Source organism: Diabrotica undecimpunctata, chromosome 4 (genome assembly GCF_040954645.1).
Source record: "Diabrotica undecimpunctata isolate CICGRU chromosome 4, icDiaUnde3, whole genome shotgun sequence".
NCBI classification, from domain to species: Eukaryota; Metazoa; Arthropoda; class Insecta; order Coleoptera; family Chrysomelidae; genus Diabrotica; species Diabrotica undecimpunctata.
The window spans coordinates 144,787,646-144,805,965 of NC_092806.1; the positions used below are offsets into that span (position 1 = coordinate 144,787,646).

Genomic DNA, 18,320 nt, shown 5'->3' on the forward strand with positions numbered 1-18,320 from the left:
TAGTGTTCCGTCGCCCAGCGATATCTGCATGCACGCTGCTCTCTAGTTAGTCGTGGATGGGTAGCGCGCCGTCTAGCCCTTAAATTAGATGCATGTAACCGTCTTCTGACAGTTTTACTAGAAATCGCTCGTCCAGTAGTATGCCTGAAGATACTGTTAATTCTGGATGCCGTGAATGTTGGGTTTCTTCTTGCCGTCAGAACTACAAAACGGTCTTGCCGACGAGTTGTAGATCGTTCTCTTCCTCCTCCATGTCTGTGTGTTGCAGATCCAGTTGCTACATACCGATTCCATGCACGACTTATCACACTTTGCGACACATTTAGCCTTATAGCAACCTCTTGTTGAGTTATGCCTTGTTGGATCCAACGAACTAATTGCCTGAGCTGCACTAGTTCTAAACGTCTTTGCGGCATAATGTTTTTGTGATAAATAGATTTCTTGACTTATTGACAACTGGTAAAGTCAATACAAGCACTTTTATACGAATGATATATTCATGTTTGGAACATCTCTCTCTTTGTACGAGCTAAGGGCCGAAAAGAATAGGGAGAAAAAAACCACATTCAAAAAAATATTGGCAATAAAGATAGCATATAGAGTATAGTACAGGCAATTATTTTAAAAATAGTTTTATATGTTAATTTTAGGAATTTTAAAATTATCCACTTCAATTGTTGAGTAGTGTATGTAAAAGTAATGGTAGGTACTTATAACTAGACACAACAAAATAAGAGATAATTTCAACTAGTGGTTTGTACCAGGGACTTTGGTTGATTAAGATTTATGGTTTTGGATAAATTTCTAGACCTTTTTATTCTTTTGTTTTTTCCGCTTTTCTCGATTCCGCTTTTGAGAGCCTCCTAGACTGCAACTTAGTTCTCTTTGGCTATTTCTTCTACTAATGGAAGTTAGCTGTACAGATATTTTCCTACCACTAGGTCTTCCTTGTTTTGGCAGCAATGTACAAAAGTCGAAAAATACTGAAGGCGTTACTAATAACTCCATCTTTTTATTGAATGTGTTTAGTATTTTCCACATATGTTTGCTGAGATTATTATTAACCATATTTATGAACGAGTTTATAATGTTCTCTAATTTAACAATTTCCTCATTATAGTTTATATCAACAGAAGACACTAAATCATTCCCTCTTTAAGAAACTGTTCATCTGTCTGTATCTGTAATGTATGCAAAGTACTTGAGAGTTTATTTGTGAAACGGCTGAACTCGTTCATATTCTGGAAAAATGATTCGTTAATTTCTCTACCTCACTTATTTTTGCTAAACAAATTGCATCTTCAAGAGATAGCATAGAGTTACATACTGGGTCAATACGCTTTAAAAGGGACTTTATAGTTTCAGCATATTCCTCCTCCATTGTAATATGTAAGTAACAACAATCGCGTGTAGGTACTTCACACTGACGTAGGTACGATACAGATACCGCCTTTATGAATAGCGATTCCAATAATGATTGAATATACATGGTGATGAATTTGAAAAACCAAAGTTACTAATAATATAAGAGAAATGGCAAATCTGGCAACATTGCAAATATCAAATATGGAATCTCCGTATCCCAAAATAGGTGTACCTTAAATTTTGTAAAATTTGACTAGCAATTTACGAGATAACTGGTCGTTTTCAGACTTTTGGGCCACTCTGTATATAAATAGAAAATGTTGAGACAAAAATCAAATCACCGACCGACAAAATCGCAACACCCTGTACACAGTAATATTAAGTTTGTAATATATAAACTCATTTCAAACAGAGGAGTCTTGAACAGAGTAGGTCAAGGTGAAGGCGACTTAATAAAGATGATAAAAAAGAGAAAACTCGAATATCTGGGGCATATAATGAGAGGAAGCAGATACAGGATAATGCAGTTAGTACTCAACGGAAAGATCGACGGAACAAGAGGAATTGGTAGGAAGAAATACTCATGGCTCCGTAACCTTCGTCAATGGACTGGTTTATCAGCAGATGAATTATTACATGCCGCGCAAGATCGAGAACGATATCGGCAAATCGTCATGGAAGTTACCTAGGCACGCCTAAAACTTGGGCACGGCACTGAAAGAAGAAGAAGGAAATATAAACCAGGTAAGGGATATTACGTGTTTTTCCGAATTAGTAAATCATAATTGTGTAGAGACAAAGCGGACATTCACGGGGAAAAATACAATAGCTGTTGTTCGACCATTTATTCTTTGTATTCCCAAGGAAAATATTTAAACCTTTCATGCTTACTGGGGCTCCTCTAGGATCAGCCGGTGCAGCGCTCCCTCTGGTTGGATGACGGGAGACAATTTTTTGAAGTATATAGAGCACTTTATCAAACACGTGCGACGCAATAAAGAATTCCCAGTTCTATTAATTCTTGACAACCATAAGAGCCGTTACAATGTTCGTGCGCTTTATCTGTGTACAGATAATGGGCTTATTTTATTGACATTGCCGAGCTATGAGCATTTATGATGTTTGTAGTGTTGTTGGTAGCGCCTACCCTAAAGCATTTACTCCTGTCAACATTCTTAACGGTTTTAAAAAAACAGGCATAGCATCCCTGAATTCCCAAATTTTTTCAGAGAGTGATTTTATGTCATCTTATGTCACTGATAGGACCGAAGAAAATGGAAATGATAATGAAAATAAGGCTAATGAAGGTGTTTATGATGTGGAAGATGTTCAGAATGTAGATGTTCAGGACGTAGAAAATAATCAGGATGTAGAAGAACAACGACATGTCTTCTTCTTCTTCCTTCTTGTATAAATTGTTTAAATTGTCGCACCATCTTTTTCTTGGTCTGCCAATACTTCTTCGTCCATTTGGAGACTTATATCGTGCTATTCGTACTATCCTTTCCTCTGCCATTCGACTAATGTGTTCATTCCACTCCTGTTTCTGTTTTGTCACCCATCCATTTATATCTTCTATATTGCATGCTCTTTGATATGTATTTTGAAAACGCTCTTTCGGAGAGCCCTCAGGGAAGTGGGTAAAGGAATGATTATCAATAAATCAATATATTCTTCGATTGCTACTTTTGTTTTTATTAAAGATTTCTTTTTTTAAATCAATTTAAAATCAATAGTTGAACAATAAAGTGAAAAGGTTAATTAACAAGTTCTTATTATAACCACTACAGTGGGGTTCTAATTACAGTGTCGTACTAAAAAAATTGAGAAATTTAGTGTAATGTTCGATTCTACCAAAATTAAGAATAAATTTCCACTTAGCTGTTAGAAAGTCTATCTTCTTGATTTCTGGAGACTCGATCCCAGGTGAGTACTTAATATTTATTATTATTATTATTTCCTTTAATAATCCGACGTTTTAGGTTCTTTCTCTCTTATGGACAATTGGATAACATCCGATCCTAACTAATATGGAAAACTGAATCCCTTAAGGAGTCACGAGATTATAAATATAAGTTGAAAAGATGATCAAAATGGTTTGAGATTAAATCACAGAGTAAAAATAAAAAGGCCTAAAAAAACGTTATTAAGTTTAAAACGTAAGTAGTTATTTATTTTTTTCAAAAGAAAACCTACCTTTGTTCAAATGTGGCCTTAAAGTGTTTCTAATACGAAATTAGTTTATAAAATCGAGTTTCTTTTAGTTTTAGAAAACAAATCCACACGATAGGTGATAATTGCTCAGCTTCTCACTGCTACAACTATTAAATTTTCGGAAAACTATCAAGAAAACCCTAGAAAAGCCGCAAAATTGCGTTGTAAGTTCTACACGAACCAATACTTTTTCATACAAAAGACCACCAAAGAAAGGAAAAGAAAAAAATTAAAGATAAGTTTTTTATCTGGCGCCGGCCATTGTCCAGTAAGAATTTATTTAAAATAAGTTGTTGTACTACTAATAGGATTGAGATCTGTTTAAAAATACAAGAAGAAGAATTCTATCAAGCTATTTTTGACATTAACCTTTAAAATAAGAAATAAGCTTTTTGGTTGGTTTATTTTTAATTCAAAGTTTATTATTCATTTAAATTCATACTTATTTTTGTTTTAGGCTGTACAAAATCAAGGAAAGAACGAATAGATCATCTCAGAGACCAAATAAGACTTGGGAATGCATTAATTTTCCATGAAATCTTGTGGAGTTGTTAACAATTATTTAGCCAAAATTAAAATAATAAAACTTTATTTCAATAATTTATTCTGAATTCTTTGGACCTGTAACATCTTCTTATGTCTTCGCTTCTCTCCCTATCTAACAGAATTTTCCCTGATATTCGTCGGAGTATTTTCATCTCTGTTGTTTCTAGTGGTCGTCTCGTTTTAGATGTGTCAGGTCTGGTCTCCGCCTTGTATGTTAATATAGGTCTAATTGCTGCTTTATAGATTCTTGTTTTTGTCTCTTGTCTTAGGTGTTTGTTCTTCCAGATTGTGTCATTAAGAGATCCCGCCGGTTTACTTGCTTTTAAGCTTTGTTGTCGTACTTCTTCTTCAACATCGCCGTAACTAGTTATATCTATTCCCAGATATCTAAACCTTGCTTCCTGATTTATTATTTTTCCATCAATTTCGAGTTTACATCGTAGTGGGTATTTAGATGTTGTCATACATTTGGTTTTTTCTGCTGATATTATCATATTGTATTTCTTGGCTGTTGTATTGAAGATGTGCGTTAATCTTTGGAGCTCGTCTTCTGTCTCGGCGATTAATGCGGCGTCGTCTGCATAACATAATATTTGGATTTCTTTGTTCCCCATTCTGTAGCCATGACCTTTACGTACTGCTTGTGTTATTTCGTCCATTATTATATTAAAGAGAAGTGGGCTTAACGAGTCACCCTGTCTGACTCCGCTTTTTTACTCCGCACGACATGTCAACCCAATTAATGGCTCATATAATATAATAACCCCTCAGTAAATTAGGCCACATGACAAAGCTGCTCCTAGAAAAAACCTGAGGAATAACAGAAAGAAGCTACAGTCAGCAATAATAACAGATAGACCCATAAAAGATGCCATAGAGGAACAGCATAAAGAAAGATTGGTTGAAAAACACTTTCCGAAGAGAAAAAGCAGAAACACCCAAAAAGAAGAATAAGAAGAGAAGCCTATCGTAAAAAATAAAAATTCAAAAAGACGTGAGGCAAGTACATAGCCTTTACCCTTTTTTTTTAATTTGTATTCTAAAACTGTTACACAAGAGACACGACACCAAGAAACGTCTGGAGTGGTCGTAAGCAGAATGTTGATTCATAATTTACGATATGCAGATATTATGGTATTATTTATAGAAACCAATAACGATTTAAAAAGAACTTTCCAAAAGCTGTATACATCTTGCTTGATGATGGCTTTAATATGAATCTAAACAAAACTAAATTTTTTGTATTTACCTATACTTCAATCGCGCAAATCATAGTCGACAATAAAAACATTGATCGTGTTTAAAATTAGAAGTAGGTATCTGGGCACTTACATTAATAGCAATAATGATTTTTCCATTGAAGTTGCATGTAAAATCTTCATATTATAGTGCGGAATAAGCCAAAAAATTAACTGACAAATAAGCAATCGGAATTACTTAGAAATCTGAATAGGGAAAATCAGACAAGACAATCAGTTCTGTCAACAAACTCGATGATATCTGGGGTAGTGACCAGCAAAATTGTTGATCATCCAAGCAATTCAGATCTTTCATTTAAAATTTGGGCTTCTTGTCAGGAATATCAGAAATTTCTCTGAATTTCCTCTCTAAGTCGTATCCAACACACATTTTCTTGAACATCATTGAGGCAAATTAGAAAATTTTTACATATACGAAAAAAGATTTTAAAATAGGCGAAGATCAAGTTCTGAAACTTCATCGCGGTATCGTCAGTTACACATGTATGATACTAATGCTGATTTATGAAAGTGAGAAAGTTATGTAGAAAAGGATTGATAGAAAAGAGATACTTATACGCAGTACATTAAGCAAAACATATTCTTAAATTCTTGGTTTAAAATATTTTGACAGTATTAAAGTACTAATATATATGTATCTATGTAAACGTTTGTACTAAAAATTATTAAAATTCATAGATATATTTATTTTTAGTTACTTAATGATAGATTATTTTGATAATTAGGTAAACGTATATTTACCATCAATAGGAAAAATCTCCTCCTTTTTCTCCCCCCAATTTGACTGAATTGGTCCCTCTTCGTCACTCTGAACAGCTGAATCAGAGCTGCCGCTTCGTCTCTCGATCTTCCTCCAATTTTTTTCGCGCTCGTCGTCACTAGCCCCGGAAGCTGTCGAACTACTATACCCACTGGACGGTGGTACCAGTAATTCCGATTTTTCATTTAAAATTTCTGGCTTTTCATCCGATATTTCCGAATTTTCGTCGCGGCTCTCTGACACTCGCGAGAGTTGTTTAGAAGTTTTCTCTAACATCGCGATGTAATTTTCCCGTAGCAGCTTGACACTTTTAAACTCGGTAGGTTCCGGTAACATTCCTTCAATTTCATAAACACCCCGTCTTCTTTGCCTCGGTTTTGTGGTAGTAGACCCCGTACTACTCCGCTCAGGTAATTCTGTCGTCACCGGTTCGTTCAACGCCGCGATCGGTACCTCTACTTCCATCGTATGGTCGGAAGGCGAACTACTGGATTTTGTAATATCGGTACCTACCAGCGAACTGTAATAGTCGCGGTGCTTTTCAGCTTTCTCGCGGAGGATTTCTCGCAGGTCGTTCTCCATGTTGTCGCTGACGATTTGTTGGAAGTAGCTCTCTTCACTAAATAATAGTTCTTTGGGGGTTGTGGGAGGTAGATTGGATGAGTGCACCCCGCCGAAAATCCAGGGTGTAGATAAATCACCCTCGCGAAGTCGGCGGGACCAAAAGCCACTAAAGCTGAAAAAGAAACAAAAACATTAATCGTTAAAAGAAAATTAAAATTGAGTGATAATAATTTATTTAATATTTAACATAAAAAACATTAGATTTATTTAATTTTATATTTTGTATTATTTTACAATTAGATTATTTGTAACTTATGTCGGTCGATTATGCATGTCCGTTATTTAATATACAGTGTGTCCGTAAAGTATGGAATAAATTCGATATGATTTGAAAGATATGCGCTTAGAAAATTTCTTTTTATAGATTTCTAATATTAATAAATTACAAATAAATTATAATAAATAACTTGAAAGTAATCCAGTAATTAATACATAACTTTATCTTAAATGTTCGAACTGTAGCCCTTATTGTATTTGACAGTAACCCAAACGTTGTACAAATTCTTGTAGAACTGTGTTTATGGTTTCTTGAGAAATATTGTTTATTTCTTTATGAATTCTTGTTTTTAGGTCTTCAATATATGCAGTGGCGGCCGGTCAGGGTCGGCAGTGCCGACCCACACCTTTATAGATATTATAGTTTTTTTAATATTTAATTTAATCAGTATTTCAATAATTAATTGTGGCAGGTAATCAGTTAATGTCATTTGTTTTTGAGAAATAAAAAAATATCTGTGAGATAATAAAGACTAACTTTTATTCATGATTTTTAAAAGAATTCGACCAATTCGACCAGACTAAATTTTATTCATGGTTTTTAAAAGAATTCGTCCAATCTGAGCGTTAAGTGATCCCTGCGTAGACACTTTTCAAATTGATGATCCGATATCGGAGACATCCATCCGCCAGTGAATTCTTAAAAAGGCACGTTTTGAGTGTTCGGCAAGCCGATCTCAACCTTGACGATTTACTTGTAAAAATCAACGGAATATTAGTTGATTAGCAACCAAATATACATTTCTTTCCATATGAACTTAATTACAAAGTACGGCAAATTTAAATTTGCCGATGCTTCATTGGGATTGGTGATTGGTCGCAAACTGTACATTGCCAGCGCGGGATGAAATGTTATTTCATATAAGAACGTAAGTAGTAAAGTGAAGTGATATTCAGTGCACGAACTAACCTTTCTTTCTGTGATTAATTTTTATTTTCTAAAGTAATACTGTGATACGTTACGTCTGCCGTAAATAGTTAAAGGTTAAAGGGTTTTTTGACATATTAGAAGTTTTTTTTTTTTTAATTAAAGTGTAAACAAATTCAGGTAAATTAACCTAAAAAATGCAAGCCATGGGAGAAACTGTAAGTATTGATAAGTCTGATATTGTAAATTATATTTTGCATAATGGGTTTTCATCTATTCCATACGAAGAACAAATTGTTATTAAAAATAAGGGGAGTCCTTTGCCTAAAATGTCCCGGCTTATAAATATTAGTGCGGGTAAGGGAAGTAATAGATCATTTTCAGATAATTGGTACAGCAAGTACTCATGGCTTACCGGGAGTGAAATAAAAAACAAACTTTTTTGTTGGCCTTGCATTTTATTTTCGACAAATAGGGACAAATATCAAAATCCGTGGTGTGAATCTGGTTACGATAATTTAAAGGAATTATTTAGGGCTTTACATAAACATGATATTTCGAAAGATCATACTTACAGCCAGATTAAATTAGATTTATTTGGAAAACAAAATATCTATGTTTCATTAGATAATGCCCAACGTGAAAATGCTATTAAACATAACGAAATTGTAAAAAATAATCACGCAGTTTTACGTCGTTTAATTGATATTGTAATTTTTTTAAGTTGTCAGGAATTATCTTTTAGGGGACACGATGAATCGGAGCATTCGTTAAATCAAGGTAATTATAGAGAACTAATAAAAATGTTTAAGAAATACAATTTGGAATTTTCTAATTTACTTTCTGACTCGAAGACATTTAGCGGTGTATCTAAAACAATCCAAAATTAATTAATAGAATCAATTAGTTACATTTTGAGTAACTTTATTGAATCTGAGATTCAGGAAACCATTTGCTTTTCACTAGAAGTAGATGAAACTACCGACATATCATGTCATTCACAATTATCAATTGTTGTTCGATACGCCTTACGTGGTAATATCTATGAGAGGTTTTTAGGTTTTACAGACGTGAGTAAAAGCCATAAGGCAGAATATATTTTTGGTGTTTTAAAGGACAGATTAAAATTTTTTGATATCAAAATAAATTGGTAGGGCAAACTTATGACGGCGCTGCCGTGATGTCTGGTGAATTAAATGGTCTCCAGGCAAAAGTTAAAACTATTGCACCGCAAGCTTTATTTACTCACTGTCATGCGCATAGAATGAATTTAGTTTTGCAGGATACATGTAAAAAAATTAAAGAATGTCGTCTTTTTTTTTGCCAGTTTAAGCGCATTTGCTTCATTTTTCTCAAGAGATTCGTAATGATAGTAATTTCCAGTATATACGCAGTGACGTTTTGGACTCGCTTGATATTTCCGAACCCCAAAAAAAAAGACAAAGGCATGACACAGAAACAGATCTCGAAAAACGAGTATATTTTGAAATTTTGGATACTATTATTATACAAATAGATACTCGTTTTTCGAATTTTGAAGATTTGCAAATTTTTGACCTCTTTGACGATTCAAAATTTAAAAGTTACGCTAAAGAATTTCCAAGATATTTATTAAACAGGTTGATTAAAAATTATCCATCATTCTTTAATAAAATAAAATTAGAAAATGAATTAAAAGTTTTATATGCTGATCCAAATATTTTCGGAAGATGGGATAAGTTACAAGATATGTATAATTTTATATACTGTAATTCATTAAAGCAAACTGTTACCGAAATTAATAAATTATTGTCATTAATTCTCTCATTACCACCAACGTCTGCCTCAAATGAACGAGATTTCTCTTGCCTCAAAAGAATCAAAACGTATTGTCGAAATACCATGAAACAAGAAAGAATGTCTCCGAACTTTTAAAATCTCTCCAAAACTCTAATAAATTTTACGATGACGTTATAACCCATTTTGCTACTTCCAAACAACGTAGACTAGAGTTAATTTATAAACATGTTTAGGTTCTAAATTTATAGGAAAAAACAAAAAAAAAACAAAAAAGAAGACAACAAAAAATCTCCTATGATGATTGAAGTCTTTATTAGACGGTATACCTATCTGAGGAGACAAAAAATACCTTGCCGACCTTGTCTCTCAAGCCACGAGCCGCCACTGAATATATGCAGGTTTCGTTTTTTAAACAACATTCTTTAAATGACCCCACATAAAATAATCCAAAGGATTGAGTGCTGGCGACCTTGCTGGCCGTTTAATATGTTCACGTCTTCCAATCCACCTGCTCGGAAAAATTTCGTTTAGGTACCTTCGAACATCTACAGCATAATGCGGAGGCGCACCATCCTGTTAAAACCATAAACTTTCATTAAAATATCCTGGAGGAATAAATTAACCAGATTATGATTCTATTTCTTGCAATGCCAGCCCATACGTTTACATTTTGCGGATATTGTGTATGATGCTCGAGCATCTACAACTCTGACGGTTAACCTCGGTATTTAATGTAAATGTAGAAAAAATAATATTTTAAACCAAAAGAGGCTTTCGGTGGCAGTTATCCCTCATTGTTTCGCAAAATTGTATTCTTTTGTGCATCTAAAGGGGTGCTATTTTTCAAGGTTTATTGTTTTGTGTACCGTTGTTTTGCAATCGAGATCACGACTAACAATACGAACAGAAGCGTGCGCATCTTCATCAAAAGCAAGTAGAACATCTAATGTATCATAATTTACAGAGGGACGACCTGATTTGCGTGCATTTTCAACCGTACCAGTCTCTCGAAATTTCTTTTCAATCTTACTTACTGTTGACTGTGTTATGGGTCTTTCTGGATATTTATCAATAAATAAATTATACACTTCTGAGTTCGCGATTTGAGATACACTCATTTCTACTTCGAATCATATGAACGATAGGTAAATAAACACTCACAAACTGTGCTTTTGTGAAAAGATATTAATCAATGGTGAATTATTGGTATTTATTTGGTCATTAGGGATATTACTTGTGTTTTATATTTATTGATTTCTAAACATGAATTGCAAAATGTATTTTACTGTAATTATACACAAATCTATCTGGGAACAAAATCATTGATTTCAGGTAAAAATCTTATACAGATATTTGAAGGTTTTAAAAGGTATATGAAGGGTAACTGTTGAAAAATCCGTGAAAATGTACAGCTAATTTTGCTTTGTTTTTCTTTTAAACATTCTTAAAAGGCAAAAAAAAGATTTATTTGCCTATAAAACGTTTCTTATGCAGTTTGGAGAAAAATAGTTTAAATAAAAATTGTAGATCTTAAATAAGTTATCTAAAAAAAAATAAGATCTTAAATACATAAGTAATTCACCAACATCGTTGCAAAAACACCTTAATTTTGCAGTAATTTATAAATATTAATAACTTTGTGTTTTGCATAATTTTATGTAATATAACTACTTAAAATTGTGGCAGTTACTGAATTATTAAAGTGTTCTAAATTTCAAATATATCGACCAAACAGTTTATAAGTTATTCAATTTGTTTATCCCAAAGAGCGATTATTTAAACAACTGTTCTTGCCTAGACACTCAGTCTAGAGGTATCCTGTAAATCGAAATCGATTGTTAAAGAAATAAAATCTACACTTTTAAGATATATTAAAAAAAGCTGCAACATTTTATTAAATTTGTTATTAAAAAACAGTTTGAAAAAGGACTGACGTTTTGCTTAAAAACAATACTAATAACTTTTACATTTTTTATGTCACATGTTTGTTAGTAGGTTGAATGAATAGCTGGTGAAAAAACAACTTTCCAAAACAAAACAAAACCTTCTATGACCAGTAGTAAACAAGATAGCATTTTTTTTTTTAAATCATATTTTCAATTATTTATTAACATTAAGAGCTGATAATTGAACAAACTACAAATGAAGATCTAAATTTTATTATGCATTTTAAAGATGGTATATACCTAGAGGAAATAAAAAGTTATAACCCGGTAAAATCATAGTACTCGTAAATTTTTTTTTTTTCGTCTTTTTGTCACCACGAGGTGGTTGGTCCAAATGTTCGAAACATACCTCGGTCCAATGCAGGATTCCTCTAGCCTTGTCACGTAGCCTTCGGGACGCGTTTATTCTTGTTCCTTTCTTTTCAACCTTCTCCTTAAATATCTGTGAACTGTTTTCCACCGATCTGACGAGCTAAGCATCTCCTCCGCCAGTTCCGTGACTGATTGCACCCTACTTCCTAGCTCTCTCTCTCTCTCTCTCTCTCTCTCTCTCTCTCTCTCTCTCTCTCTCTCTCTCTCTCTCTCAAGCAGGCTCCCCTCATCTTTCCTTCTATCGCATACCAATAGAGTGCGTGAGATAGTGGCCGATATTTCACTGTACAGGTATTTGTCATTTTCTGCCTTTCCAAATCTGTAAAAGTATGCCCTGAAGTAACCATGTCCTGTGGGCATCTGCGTCTGGAAGTAATCCAAACGCCGGTACCCGCAGTACATCCATCACCTCAGATTAGAATCAGTGACTTTGTCCACTGCGGCACCCTTTTTATCTCGTCCCATTCCTCTCACCACACGATTTTGGACCTATTCCTTTCTTCTTTTTTAAACGTTCTGTTGTTATGTCTTCATTTTTTCTCTCGTATATTCTTCCTCTTTCCTTCACTAACGTGTGCATCGGAATACACCCGGTGATAACTCCCAGCGCCTTGGCAGAGACTGTTCTGTATGCACATGCCTCCCTCAAAGTACTCCTAAAATACCGCCTCGGAAAAGTAGAGGGGGGAACTACAAAAATATTATTTATACTTATTAGCTACTTGTCTACATTTAATGCAATTATAATAAAATTAATTATTTTGTTAAAAGAAAAAACTATAGAACATTAAATAAAAGAAATAAATGTATTTTAATGATTTATAATTATTATTATATACAACTATGTACCTAATATATACTTACCAATAAAATTTAAAGATTTCTCATGAATTAATATTAAAATTCAAACCTTTTTTATGAAAAAATTTAATTAATTTATTTTTCCGTGATTTCTCGAGAAGTAAAAATAGCAAAATTCTTATTATTTTCTGAACTACCCCAGTTTAAAAAAAATAAGGCACTACGTGCGATAGAAGCCAAGATATTGCAAAAATTAAGTTCGACAGTTCTCCCCTCCAGTTTTCCGTACCAGTATTTTACGAGTACCACCATTTTAACGGGTTATACATTCTTAGTGATTCACTGTAAATGCCTTCTATAAGTTGTGTCACAAAATTTAGATCTTAATTTAATATCGCTTTAATTTTCAGCTAATTTTAATAAACAATGGAAGTATAATTTTAAGAATAAAACGCTATGATTTTAAGAATAAAATACTATCTTGGTTCCTATTGGTCACTAAAGCGTTGCACTAATACACGATTAGCAAATACAACAACTTTAAATACAGCTCTATTCGTGATACCATTTACAATATGTACCAGAGAAGTAAGTATGATTATTACAAATATACATTTAACATAATTTTATTTCTGTATGCTTTTAGAACAGCACGTAACGGTTGAATCATTGTGGTCCCAACTGAAAGATAAAGTATTATTTACTGGTAGTACCCATGGTACAATGAATACACAAGGTATGATATTGCGCATGACATTTGACAGCTGGCCCAGGAGTGTGACGTAGTTAAGATCGCCTGAACCACCTCGAACCCATTATTACAGCTTAACGTACACATTAATTTTGAAATTATGGTTAAAAAGATCAATTTTTTTTTAATGTTTTGTTTTGGTTATAACTGAATAAAAAATATATTTTCAGTAGCGTAAAACCTTTACTTCTCCTAGAGATTCAGACGAAATATTTATTTTTATTTTCATACATATACTAATAATATAAGTACTCTTTTTGTATACAAATCCCTTGAAATTTAAAAATTTTCTGCAGAGGAAATACTGTGAATAGGTAAATAGTAGTAGATTTGCTTATTCTAATTCACTGTCACTTACTTCCAAGCAGTTTTACTGAAATAAAAACAAAATAGAGTACAATAGAGAAAAGTCTGTTTTACAATTCAATATGGTATTTTAGATGAGTTATAATGAAATTTAGTAAAATAAAAAATATACACATTACTATAACCTACCGATTATTATATGCAAAATTTACTTATCAATATAATAATATGAAAATAAGACACAAATTAGTTCAAACGCAAAACACAATAAATATCGACTTCAGACGACTTTACACCGGCAAGACAGAAAGCTTGTATAAAAACAAAAGTTCAACAATACTATCGGTTATCAATGGTGACTATTGCAAATTGCAAGTTATGAGATAATAAATATATTTTAAAGTACCTCAATACTGACTGAGTCATCTATTTTATAATAGAAAAATAATTTAGATACAATTATATATGTGTCTTTATACAAATGGTGTTTAGTTACTATTTATTTATACTGTATAGTATTTTTTTGTAAAACTGAAAGTTTTTATTTGCCATTGTATATCTGGTTTTGTACCTTTTTCAAAGTACGCTGTGCAATTGCTTGTTGCAATAGTGACAATGAAGATAAAATCTTTAGGTTTCATACATTTCCTAAAGATAGTGTGACCAGAAAACTGTGGATTATATCTTGTTGTAGATAGGATAATTTTAATTGTAATACTGCAAGAATTTGTTATACACATTTTAAAACTGAAGATTACTTAAGAAATCTACAACAGGAACTTTTAAATTACGTTTCTAAAAAGGGTCTAAAACTCAAACCTGAGGCAGTACCTAGTCTTTATTTGCCTAAATCAACATTGGCTACCCTTTTAACCAACCAAAAGAAACGCGTACAAGGAGGCGAATACAGAGAGTCCAAAAAGTATGTTGAGCAGCTTCTTACTACTTCTAGGTCAACGACGTAAGTCTAAATCTTTATTTTAGCAGAGGAAATCAATTTAGCATCTTCCAAAATAACATATTTTTCTTTGTTAAATCATGTTATCATTATTAAAATATACAATGTTATCATTATTATAAACAATACTAAGATAATTTTATGTGTGAATATTACAAAAATGTCATTTTAAATGTTGTGCAATATTGTGTGCCCTCACTACACTCATATTCGATGGCCAGCTAGCTCATTCGATATAAATAAAGTTGACTTTGTCATTATTTATTTTGATTTTGTGTTTAGTTCAGTAGGTATATATACGTACAACTTTTGTGTACCTCCATTACCACTTTTCTGTATCTTTTTAAACATCTGAAATATCGAACTCTGGATTATAAGTTAATTAACCTGTACCTACGTGTAATAAAAGATAATTAAAACTTGTCTTATAAAGGATATCTATGTTTTATAAAGGATAAATATTATAATAACATAATTTTATCATCTCTTTATAATTACTATAATTAAATTAGCTAAATTATATAAAAAAACTTAAAATTAAAAGTCTTTCCTATACAACTACATTCAAATGTTGCGGGGATAAGCGTTCTTGACTACGTCATGCGCGAAAGCGAACCGATTTTGGAACATTATGTATCATACCTTGTGTATTCATTGTACCATGGGTAGTACCACTTTGGTAGAGATGGTAACAGCGCTAATAACTGCCTAAACATGTGGCATAAGGCACTTTACATGATTACTCCTGATATGTGAAAAAACTCTATCAATCATACTGAAAGAGAAATATTTAAATGATATGAGAGAGAAAGAATATTTGATCGTCAAGAAATTAGTCCAATAGTAATAAATATTAATAGTGAAGAGAGTGACACTAATGTGTAATCAGATTCAGAAAATGTTTAGTTCGTTGATGTTGTTTTTTTAATGTCATGTTTTGTCTTTGAAAATACGTTCATTATTAAAAAATATTTTTGTTTTTTTGCTTGTGGTTTTATTTTGATTATATTTATTGTTTGGTAACTCAGTAATAACCTTACCACTTGTATTGTGAAATTCCTTACTTTGTGAAATCTATTCATGAATGCAATTAACAAAAAACAAATGAAAAAAAACACTCATTTTCAAATTCGTTTAATATAGTGTGGAATTTGCTACCTTCACCTTTTTTGTTTACTTCAGTTCTTTTCTGTTAATTTTCATACTTCATGAACCATCTGACAACGCTGCAAATGTCCACAATGATGACGTGAACGCAACTTTATTTGGCTTTCACTGTACATAAATAATACAAAGGCATTTAGCTATCTTTACTAGAATCTATAAAAATTAATTAATTAAAAGGCGATACCTACTTTTAAGACGCGGATTTCCGATAAAAACGACGATTAAAAATCTAATTTGAAGAGATCATAATTATAAAGATGATGGGTTACATGGTTGCAGAAGCTCTTTTGAAATGGGAATTTAACTAATCGCAAGACAATTTAAAATAACGTAGATGATTTTTAGTTTTGACGCTATATCGGAAACTGGAAATGAATAGAAATTAAAACTGTTTTGTACTTACATGATTAAGAGTGACAAAAAAATCTAACCACAACTCCGCAATTTAAAATTTTTACTGAACGTGCTCATTGGTTCTGTCGCTTAGCAATATTGTAGTCCACATATTTTTTTAATTGTAATATATTGCCGTTTTTATTAATCCGTCTAGTAGAAAAACTTAAATCGCAATGTTTAAATGGTTCCAATAATTATTTCAGTTTATTATGAGTTTAATGGTAAATGAAAAAATGGCCATAAAAATTAAAGAAGGTTATAAAACTCAAATGGGATAATTATTGTTCACATAAAAAGTGGCACAATATTCATAAAATTGCCAAGTAAATTATTTATTTTCACGGATAACACACAGTGGTAACAAATTATTATTAGACATATCTAGTAAAATTGGACTTTTTTAGAGTTTACAATTAATGTATCCTAATTCCTAATATTTCGGTAGCCAATGAGGATATATTAAGAGAAACTAGAGTCCAGGATATGGTGGGGACAAACACAAAAAGGCCACTAGGAAACCCTCCGAAGAGAGGGATGACATTATGATATACATCCTATGACATTTGGACATTAACATCACAAGAAATGGCATGATAGAATAAGAAGGACTATCCTCTAGAAAAAGAAAAAGAAAAAGTTTAAATATTTAATGTTTATTTTATACACGTAATGTTATTATTTATTTTTTCTCACAGCTCAATAGTCACTCATCATCATTAACTAGCCTATATTTGTCCACTGCTGAACTTAGATCTCGGTTTAAAATTTTCCACCTATTTCTATCTTGAGCTTACTACATCTAATTTGTAGTGATTCGCTTTATATTATCCATTCACCTAATCGGTGGTCGTCCTCTGTATCAATATGCCTTTTGTCTTGGTCGCCATTCCAAAATCTTTCTGGTCCATCTACCATCCGTCAATCTGGCAACATGTCTGGCACAAGACCATGTCGCCATAGATATTCTTTCAACTGCATCCGTGGCTCCTGTTCTTCTTCTTATATCTAGGTTTGGTACTTTATCTCTAATGGTAATACCCAACATTGATCTTTCCATAGCGTGTTGTATAACTCTTATTTTATTTATTGTCCGTTTTATCAGAGTTAGTGTTTCTGTACCATATGTAAGGACAGACAAAACAAACCTCTTTTAACAAACTGAAGTATTAGACTTGAAAATGTTGTTCGATCTACTAAAGGCCGCCCATGTGAGACTTATTCTTGTTTGTATGTAACAAGAAATCCCACAGAGACAAATTTGAAACCTGGTGAGGATTCTGCAAACGAAGATGATGCTACATATTTTACAACTAAATACCTGTTTATTTGTACATTTTGTATTTACAGATTAGTGACAATCTTACATCTCGGGAATTACGAGCTCAGGCCGAAGTCCGATTGTCAACTGATGATAGACTAGGCATAGACTACGAATTTAATAAGGAGCAATCCATCGTATATACTACAAATAACGTACCATCTCAACTTTTATCTAATATAATAACTAGACTTCGGCAAATATGCAAATAAAAATGTAGAAAATATGCGCATAAATATGCACGTGTTTACCCGAAAATATGCAAATATTTTACAAAATATGCATACAAATAAATAAAAAAAATCGTAAAATAGTAACAATTTTATTTAAAAAAAAAGTGTACATAACTAAATATTTCCTACTATTCATTAAGATTTACATTTATTTTAAGTAACTACATCATTTTTAAGTATGAATAAACTTATTTAGAATTATGGTAACAATAAATGACCAAGTGGTGTTCAAAATTTTCTAACAAAAACTTGTGGCTTCTGTCTGAGTACATATATTTATATATGGAAAAACTTCGTTCAACATCAACTGATGTAACGGGAGCATTTTTCAAACTAACCAAAACATTTGGTTCTAAATTAATTGTTTCCGAAATATTTCCA

The 18,320-nt window shown here is 32.4% G+C and overlaps 1 protein-coding gene across 1 annotated transcript in view; it reads right to left on the reverse strand.

Annotated features, from left to right (window-relative positions):
- The window catches only part of LOC140438988 (uncharacterized), a 141,174-nt gene that overhangs the window by 13,835 nt on the left and 109,019 nt on the right, over positions 1-18,320 (reverse strand). Inside the window, exon 3 of the mRNA XM_072528624.1 lies at positions 6,126-6,880. Within this exon, the coding sequence (XP_072384725.1) occupies positions 6,126-6,880 (755 nt within the window). The remainder of the gene's footprint in view (positions 1-6,125; positions 6,881-18,320) is intronic.